Below are 9,488 nucleotides of genomic sequence, written 5' to 3'. Positions count from 1 at the left end.
TGAATGATACACCTGCGGAACTGAGTAGGCTACAGTTCTGTCTGGTACCAAGCATATGTCTTCCTTTGCCACACAACTATTATGCTTCATGCATTTTTGAAGGCTTCACGGCACCTACCCATCCTCTCTCTGCGTGCGGGGCGAAGAGGGGCAGCAGTGCGCTCCTCCTCCTCCTCCCACATCCCAGAGATCTGGAGGCGCGCCAGGATGGGATTGGCTTCCCGCTCCTGTCAGGGAGGAACTGGTGCGCCAGGATACCCAAATATGGACTGTCCGATATCAGTTTTGAATCGCATGACTCAGCAACAGACTATATATCCTTAGGATTGGTGCTGTTGAGAACAAAAAAAAGACGGTTGGAGTGTTTTAGGTGTCTGTAGGCTACGCTTGGAAAGGTTACATTGTGTTTTTGTGGATGGCTTTGAGCTGTGAGACACATTGAAACGGACTTGTTAATAAATGGTAATGAGTGTGGATGTTCACTTGAGGTAGCCTATTTTATGTTTTTAGCTAGGTTGAGTTTCCCCCCGCGCCGAATAGGCCTCATCTTGTTTACAGTCCTTGTTCCTGGCAACAACGTCATCAAGTGTGTGACATCCCGGAGGCGGGGACCACAGAGGAAACAACCAATCAGCAGGCTGGTTGACGCGCTTGTGGAGCCCGATGATTTAAGTACAGCGGAGCACGACGGCCGCCTGTCAGTAAAGAGGAAACAGAAGCGCAGCTCAGAATCAGAGCAGAAAAAAAAGACTCTCCTACACACGAGTGGAATCAAAACATCTGAATTAGTCACTGGACTCCGCTTTGAATTCAACTAAAGGTACAAATCGACGACTTGGTACAGTACAGTTCCACTATTTTTGGAAGTTTTGCTCTGTTTTTAGCTTGGTCTTCAGTAGGCTATAATAGGCTAATACAGCGGGACTTTGTGCTGGAGATTGAATCAATTGGGACACTAAAGCCTCGGTGTCCAAGCAGCATCTTTGCAGCGCACTCTTGTATTTGACTGTCTGATTTGAAATATGTCCACAATAATGGAACAGCCTTTTTATGACGACTCGTTTCTCTCTGCTTATGGCCATCCAGGCGCAGCCCTGCCAGACTACAAGCCGCTAAAGCAGAATATGAACTTGAACTTCTCCGATTCATATCGGAACTCAAACTTCAAGTCACAGCACCTGCGCGCCGACAGTGATTTCTATTCGGCCGGAACGGCGGACGTGGGCTCACTGAAGCTCGCCTCTCCGGAACTGGAGCGACTGATCATCCAGAACAGCAACGGGGTCATCACTACAACACCGACACCTGCCCAATACCTTTTCAACCGCGGGATCACAGAGGAGCAGGAAGGCTTTGCTGACGGTTTTGTGAAAGCGCTGGACGACCTACACAAGATGAACCAGATGGCTCCTCCAAACGTGTCCATCGGTGGCGTTGCCTGTGGCGTTCCCGGTGGTGTTGTCTGCTCGGCTCCGGGCTCGGTGTTCGGCTCATCCATGCAGTCAGAAGCACTCGAGTACACCACCCTGGGAAGCTGCACCACGAACCCCAGTCTGTCCTCTGCAGCTGGTGCCAGCTATCCCTCCACTACTATCAGCTACCTGCCGCACCACCAGTACCACCAGCATCCCCAGGCCATTGCGCACGGATCTCACCATTTCCAGCACTCCCTGGCCAGTGCGGGCATCCACTCGCAGCGGTTCGGCGGATTGAAAGAGGAGCCTCAGACAGTCCCAGACATGCTGAGCAGCGACGGGTCTCCGCCGATGTCCCCCATCGATTTGGAGAACCAGGACCGAATGAAAGCGGAGCGCAAGAAACTGAGGAACCGGCTCGCAGCGTCAAAGTGTCGAAGGCGCAAGCTGGAGCGCATTTCTCGTCTGGAGGACAAGGTGAAAGTTCTGAAAACAGACAACGCCGGACTGTCAAACACGGCTTCTGTACTGCGGGAGCAGGTGGCCCAACTCAAACAGAAAGTCATGACACATGTGAGCAGTGGCTGCCAGCTCATGTTAGCGCCCAAAGTAAAGTCCTATTGAAGAAACAATGCACTTTAACACTGGACAATAACTGCACTGACAATGAACAATGTCTTTCTTTATACATTGTCTGTCTGAGGACTGGACCATTCTGGTTTCTATGGCTGAAAGAGAAGCAGCAGAAACCATACAAGATTAACACTTAGGGCATTTTTGAATACGTTTTTAAAAGTGTCGTCTTGGCTTTGCCTGTTTACATTTTACTTTAATTGCGATATGTGATACATTCTTATGTAAATTATTTGTGTTTGTCAGGTTGAACCTGATGAGCCCGTTTTTTTTTTTTTTTACTTGTACAGTATATATTTAAGTAAATGAAAATATGGAACTAAGAAATGTGTGGTGTTTCCTATTGAGGTTATGTGTATTTAAAACGGCCACCTCTAAGGGTTACGACAATTCTCGTTAACACAACTACACGGTTGTCAATGATCTCTTCTGGTCAACAGTTCAGTTTACAGCAGCAGCAGCAGCAGCGTAGGATTGTTTCCCCATTGACGTATACGTCAGTCCATATATGGTCAATTTAGCTTGCAAACGTCACACAACGAGAAGGTTTCCGGGAACTCCCTCCTACATTGCCCGTCAGAAATGCAGCGCTCTCCCCTTTACACCACAAGGTGTGGTGATAATGAAGAGGTTTGTCAATGAGTGGTTTATTCGAGTTAAGGGAGTTTCCCATTCTGCTTTCAATTTCCCAAAACAAGTCGTGAGAGCACTACTTTATGGAAAAATCGTTGAAGTTCCACACAAACATGCAGAATAGAATTTCTCTCGGATGGTTGAGAGAGAGGTTGAAATTACAAGAATTAGTGTCAACAAAAGCTGGCAGAAATACATGTTGGGGAGTAGCGGTGACACAGTACATGTAGTAGAATCCACACAACACTGCCATTACCAAATAACCAATGTATAAACTATCACAAATCAAGATTATTTTATCTGAAGAGTGATACATTTTTTTTTACTTCAGTAAATAAGACAATACTGTGGTTACAGAGGTGAATGCGAGAAAATGTCTTGTCAATACACTGGAAAGGAATTTATTTTAATTCCAGTGGGATACATCCTCAAACCGTGAGAATTATCAGGAGTTGGGACAGTCATGCGGGTCTGTTAACTCATATCCAACTACCCAATCTTTCCCAATGAGCCACAATGCCAGGTTGTTGTGCTGAGTCAAACACCACAATAACTCCAGCATTAACCAAGACTTTAGAGCCTTGTGACGTGATCAGATCCTCAGCTGGGCACATGGCTGATACATCAAGTTAATCCCAAAAGTGCCTGTTGGCATAATACTTCTAAAATTATCAAGTCACCAACTAGTAGACGCCAAGAACAGATTCAGGAAGAAGTAGGGCACCACCAAGAGGTCACACGAGGAATGACTTTCACAATACATTTTACAGCATTCTGCTGCGTTTGTCAAGCAAAAAACAAACACTTAGTCACAAATTCCACACTGGTTTAATAAAGATGGTAGCAAATTATTAAATTACAGCAAGGAAAAAAAACAAAAAAAAAAAAACACTTTTTTTCAGTGCTTGAGACTATGAGGTCACCCCACCAATTGTACACTGGACGTACAAAGATAAAAGATTTGCAACAAAAGATTTATCTACCAACTTTTAGAATGTATTTGGGTTTATTAATACATTAAATTGGACGCCATGAGATACTGCTTCACAGGGACACCTCATCCGAAGGCAAGTGCTTCAGTTAGGAAATCAGGTAGAAGACCTTCACATTTACTGCTTGGAGAAGTAGTCTTTGCTCTTGTCGACGTCAGGGATGATGGTGTCGCTGCCAGGTTTCCAGCCAGCAGGGCACACTGTGGGGGGGGGGGGGAGCAGGGACGAAGTTTACCACGAGGCATAACTAAGAGACATTGAACTTTGCATACCTTGAGCACAAAGTACATGTGGGAAAACCCAGTAGGATAAACCAATAGTGCACGTCTATGTCCACACACTAAACCCTTCAAGTCAGTTTACAGCTACAGGCACCTAACTACATAACCTGTTTATCACACTTAAAAAAGAAAGAAAAAAAAGAAAGGGAAGAGTAGTTACTTATTAAATTACTTGGAGCTGATGCCAAGGGCACCAACATAAATGCATTTAGTTACAAATGACTGATTTGGAGTTTCCTGTACAGAGAGCTGTAACAAAAACAGCGATGAAACTATGCATGTAATATTGGAGTGCAAGGGTTATATTAAACTGAAGCAAGGGGATGTTACTCACCCTCTCCATGTTTGTCACTGTACTGGAAGGCTTGGACCAGGCGCAGAGTCTCATCCACGGAGCGACCCACAGGCAAGTCATTGATGGTGATCTGCCTCAAGATGCCCTTGTCGTCAATCACAAACAGACCCCTGAGAGGCACAAAGTACGGTTAAAGTATTGCACGACAGACATTTCTTTACATTGGTAACTTGTGTCCCAAGTGCAAGTAACTTGCACAAGCACGCGTGGCATACTGGCCAAGGTGGATGTGTATGGGTTAATGCTCTCGTGTAAGACACAAATAAGTACATTGGGATGCTGAAACGTATCCTGGCACTCCAAAGCAAAACGTTTCATATCTGGGAACAATCATTACATCTGCATTCTTCAGTAGCTCGGTGTTCTCAGTGCTTAAGTCATTGTAGTAGTCATGGTACAGCAGTCGGTGCACCAGCTGCACAGTGGCTGCTGGCCTTTCATTTAAAAAACATATTCCAAATCGCACAACCTGTCTGCCTCACCTGTATGCGATGCCGTCGTCCTCTTTCAGCACGCCATAGTCTCTGGAGATGGTCTTGGTGAGGTCCGCCACAAGGGGGATTTTCATGGTACCCAGACCTCCCTGCTTCCTTGGTGTGTTGATCCTGCAGGGGGAAAAATAGAATATAAAATAGCAAATCAAAAACCCATTTTATAGGCCACCAACCAGACAAGACAGCATTACTTTCACTGAAAGAATGTAACTCCCATCGCCAAAGAGCGTCTTGTGGTATTTTACGGATTGTAGTTATAAAAGTAAGGTTACGTTACAAACGGAGGACAAAGTAGTCTTCAAAAGCTACTTCAAAAGTGTGGAATGCTTCCGAGACTTCAAGCAAAAGACATACCCGTGTACAAAATGTTTTAACTCATGCTGCTAAACAAAAAAAAAAAAAACACCTGTTGGAAAGTTAAAACACTTTTGTTTGTCTTTTTTTTTTTTTTTTTTAAATTGATGCTATCAATAAGTGCTGGAGCTGCTACCCCCGCGACCCGACCCCGGATAAGCGGACGAAGATGGATGGATGGCTATCAATAAGTGATGCTTCCTTACAACCTACTAAGACAAGACATCAGAAGGCAGTCCAACTGGGGCAACATCTCCACAAAATCGGACAAACCGAACAACATATTTAAACACACCAAAACTATTTACTACACCTAAAATTGTACAGGTGAAATTACTAAGCCCCATTTCCTCACTTTTCTTATTCCCTTTCAGTTAGTGCAGTTTGATTCAGAGACCGTTACCTCTTAAAACTTATCAGGACTATGCAGAGAAGCACAGTGACAGGGGCTAAACTGATAAGCGGGGTGGGTGTTGCTCCAGACCTTCACTATTAACGGTGTCATTAGAAACTGCCAATTAAGGATGTCCTGATCTTAGTTATTTACCATTCAATATTAACAGAATCCTGATCCAATATTTATATTTCCCTGGATACCATGGCTGCCCAGCGCACACAAATGTTAAACTAAGCCTGGATCAAAAATTGTTAACACCAGCTACAGCGGTCATTCAATGGATTCCTTGTGTGTGTGTCTTTTAGTGTCCAATAGCTTTTATGTTTTTTTTTTCTTCATAGAGTCAATGTATTGTGTGTTATTTGTAGAGAGACCCGTGTTGTTGTTGTAACAAGAATAATTTTCTTTTTCAAAAACAGTAGTACTTAAAAAGGCACAGTTCACTTGCAAAATAATGACTGTTAAAGCAGCTCTGCTTAATCCATTTGCTGACACGTGTTGGCTGCGTGGATGTTATTTCAAAACAGTTGGCCCTGCGTACAATCACATGGATTACAGTGAAACTCAAGCCACGATTTCCCTTCAGTTAGCAGGAATTCTCACCATGCCAAGTGACTGAAGTGAGAGTCCACGGAGCAGCCGATAACCTCGCAGCCGATCCGGCGGAACTCCTCTGCCTTGTCGCTGAAAGCCACGATCTCAGTGGGACAAACAAACGTGAAGTCCAGGGGGTAGAAGAAGAAGATAACATACTTCCCTGAAAAGCACGGAAGGAAAAGACGAGACAATTCTGATCAACCCATATTAGATATAACATCAAATCTAGAAGTAATTGATAGTGACAAAAACTGGGCTTAAATATACTGCAAATACAACGTGTTTGACGAGAGCAAACTCCTCAGCGATAGTTAACAAATGTGCAAATACTTCTACTACCAGTGGCGCACACGGGTCTATGTGAAATAACACTTAGTTACCTTTGTAGTCGGTGAGCTGGATGTCCTTGAACTGCCCATCCACTACAGCTGTGGCTTGGAAGTTTGGGGCAGGCTTGCCAATCTGAGCATTTCCAGAGGACATGGTGGTTATGGGGAATGACTGAGGAAGAGATGGCACATATAGTTAACAGAAAATTCCTGATGCTCATATACCATCATAGATCAGTTCAGCTGGTTGGAGCTCTGATAGCAGAAACATCCTCAACATAATCAAAAAGTCTAAACAAACATGAGTGCCTGAGGCTTAACCAGACACAGGTTTTGCAGCTCTTTGATATTTGGTGCACAGCTCAAAAGCGTATTCAGTTTGGAAAACCACGTAAAGTCACATGCAAGTCATGCTCAGGCTTAAGGGAACAATAGCCTATTAAGAAGCTTACATAACCATGATAAGCAGAAAGCGATGAGGATAATTATTTCATTATATAATATATATAATATATATATATATATGTGCAAGATAATCACTTTACACACTAAACATAGTATTGGTCCAACCAGGCCTTCACAGCAGCCATGAGGTACTAATTCCTTTAAATAGCTAGCTACAGTTTGGTAGTAACTGAAAAACTAACGTTACAACGAGTGCATATAAATACATTATTTGACTGCCCTTGTTATAATTCAAAACTAGACAAAAGCTAACAATCCCTTGTCGTCTTCAATGACGTATAGATATATACGCCAGTAGCAGACATTGCTTGATCAAAGTTCAGCGCTGTAAGTCAAAGCTTTACAATTAAAATGAGTTTGTCAAATGACGTGGTGTCAACTAACGTTAATGTTGAACAAAGCGAAGGGGCAGTGACCAGTCTCTCCTGCAAGCTGCAGCACAAGGACAAAGAAAGAGCCAGAAACAGGCCCAAATACTTAAGAAGGAGGGGAGCAACTGACCCGCACTGCCTGGTTAGCTTAACATTAGCTTTATGTAGTAACGTTAAACCGTTTTTTTTTTTTTTGCGTTCTCTGTTCCAGGTCAAACATGTGCTGCTCTGCTCGAGCTGTGCAGACACAATAGGAACTTTTAACAGTAAAGAGTCAAAGAAATGCACAATTTGCGACTCACCTGTCTTTATGTAAAGCCGAATAGAAGTTGGCAGAGCGTAGGTCTGTTGCTGGCAGGAGGAGCGCACTCAAAGGAGGGACGGTTGAGTGCAAGAAGTAGGCAGGGCCAGCTGTGGCCTCCGGAAGTGAAATAACGATTTTCAAACTAAAGGCTAATAGGGTATCTGTGTGCAGGTGAACCATATTACTGTTTTTTATTTAGGCTTGAATTCCGTAGGCCTACATTAGCTTCAAACATAACTTGGGACATTGCTCTCCATACACCTGGTAGTGGTGAAAAGCAGTGGTGTAAGAAATACACTGACATTTTACTAAAGAGGAACACCACCTAAACTAAGAATTCCAATATGTTATTTCCATGGACTAGGGAAATTCAATTAATATTTTGGAACATGAGCTACTATCTCTCTCTCTCTCTCTCTCTCTCTCTCTCTCTCTCTCTCTCTCTCTCTCTCTCTCTCTCTCTCTCTCTCAAAAGCCAGAAACCAGAGAAGCAATTGTGATGTCATAAAGTATAAATCCAATCCATGCTCCATAGACAATGAATGGGAGACTGATTTTGTGGACACATTTGTTATGTTACACACTCCATGTGTGAATGAGAACAAATATTCAAATGCATCAAAAACATGTATGTTCTCCACATCGACTTCCGGCAGCACCTACAGTATCACAGTATGTCAATTCCTTTATATTCTTCTCACTGAACATCTGGAAAGATCTGTTTCTTTCCAGATGTTTTGTGGATCAGTTTCTAAACGACGCAGGCTTATCTAACGATACTTACCGTATCGTATGTATCCTGTGTTGCCACATCACACCAATACATTTGTTCAAACCTGAGTTTTGTTTTTCAGAAAATGCAAAGCAAAGCAGAGAACCAGGAAGAACAGAGTTTTATCAAACTCTCCTACACTGTTGTAAAGTCATGTTATATCCATGACAATGGAGGGAAATATTTTCTGTCATCTTTTTTCTTTGGGGTCAAAGGTCATAGTTGTGACAGTATGCATCCATTTTGTGTCTTAGGATTGTTTTATATTGGACACTTTTTGTTGTTGGTACAATAGCAATTACCTCAGTCCCACTATTTATGTCTTTTCAGAAAATGGCGCGACCAGTGTGAGTGCTTGAGCGTGAGTGATTTCGCTAATCTTTTCCATGAAAGTTGTTGGGTTGTTTGAATAGTTTTCCTTTAAACTTTACAAAACTATCATTAAAATGGCATCGTAGTAGTTTATTGTATTATATCTGTAACCAAAATCGTTTGAAGGCCTGTTATGATGATAATGACATTTTTAACAAACATTTGTACATTTTGTATGAGAGTTATTACTAGTAATACTTTATTAAGTAGTGCAATGTTTTTTTTTTAATCCCTTACTCTGTCTTTTGGATTTCAAAAGCTGGTTATTGTTATATTATAATAAATGTATAACATCCTCTACTAAAACATTTAGCTTTTCCTTTGTTCTTTCCTCAACCCCTCCTTTCCTGTCTTTCAGCTTTTAAACATTAAATTATTTTCCACTGAGGCGCACGTGCGGTGTGATGTGAAGTGATGTGTTTTTGGCACAGTCCACTTGATGGCAGTGCATTTCTGTTATCATGATGCAAATAGAGTTGCACCAGCTCACATGACTTCTGACCCCAGTGACATTTATTTACATTGTGGTAAAAACCTTCATTTGTTACTTTTCTTCTTGACCTTTTAAAATCAAATGCTAACACTTGCCTCTATTTGGCAATGCACTGAATGCAGCATTCTTTAAATACAGTTGTGTTAGATTTGAACACAACACAAGTGATCTAAATGTTTATATATACAGTACTGTGCAAAAGTTTTAGGCAGGTATGAAAAAATACTGTGA

The 9,488-nt window shown here is 42.5% G+C and overlaps 2 protein-coding genes across 4 annotated transcripts; one reads left to right on the top strand and one right to left on the bottom strand.

Moving 5' to 3' along the window:
* Positions 1-342: 342 nt before the first annotated feature.
* Positions 343-2,057, top strand: LOC144526863 (transcription factor JunB-like). Of its 3 annotated transcripts, none has more exons than XM_078264574.1 (2): positions 344-820; positions 1,087-2,057. In XM_078264574.1, exon 2 carries the CDS (start codon positions 1,125-1,127, stop codon positions 2,037-2,039), a length of 915 nt encoding a protein of 304 aa, XP_078120700.1. In that variant the 5' UTR covers positions 344-820; positions 1,087-1,124; the 3' UTR covers positions 2,040-2,057. The 3 variants fall into 3 exon arrangements, with proteins under 3 accessions (XP_078120691.1, XP_078120700.1, XP_078120710.1); XM_078264584.1 differs by having other exon boundaries at positions 344-838; XM_078264565.1 differs by having other exon boundaries at positions 343-2,057.
* Positions 2,058-3,490: 1,433 nt separating this feature from the next.
* Positions 3,491-7,727, bottom strand: prdx2 (peroxiredoxin 2). Its single transcript, XM_078264597.1, has 6 exons — positions 7,619-7,727; positions 6,532-6,652; positions 6,158-6,311; positions 4,792-4,914; positions 4,289-4,419; positions 3,491-3,873 (listed from the first exon to the last, which is right to left on the bottom strand). The coding sequence occupies exons 2-6, from the start codon at positions 6,632-6,634 to the stop codon at positions 3,791-3,793; spliced, it is 594 nt and encodes a 197-aa protein (XP_078120723.1). The 5' UTR covers positions 6,635-6,652; positions 7,619-7,727; the 3' UTR covers positions 3,491-3,790.
* Positions 7,728-9,488: the final 1,761 nt, after the last annotated feature.

The sequence above is a fragment of the Sander vitreus genome, chromosome 2 (genome assembly GCF_031162955.1).
Source record: "Sander vitreus isolate 19-12246 chromosome 2, sanVit1, whole genome shotgun sequence".
NCBI lineage: Eukaryota > Metazoa > Chordata > Actinopteri > Perciformes > Percidae > Sander > Sander vitreus.
This window is presented reverse-complemented; position numbering and strand designations above follow the sequence as displayed.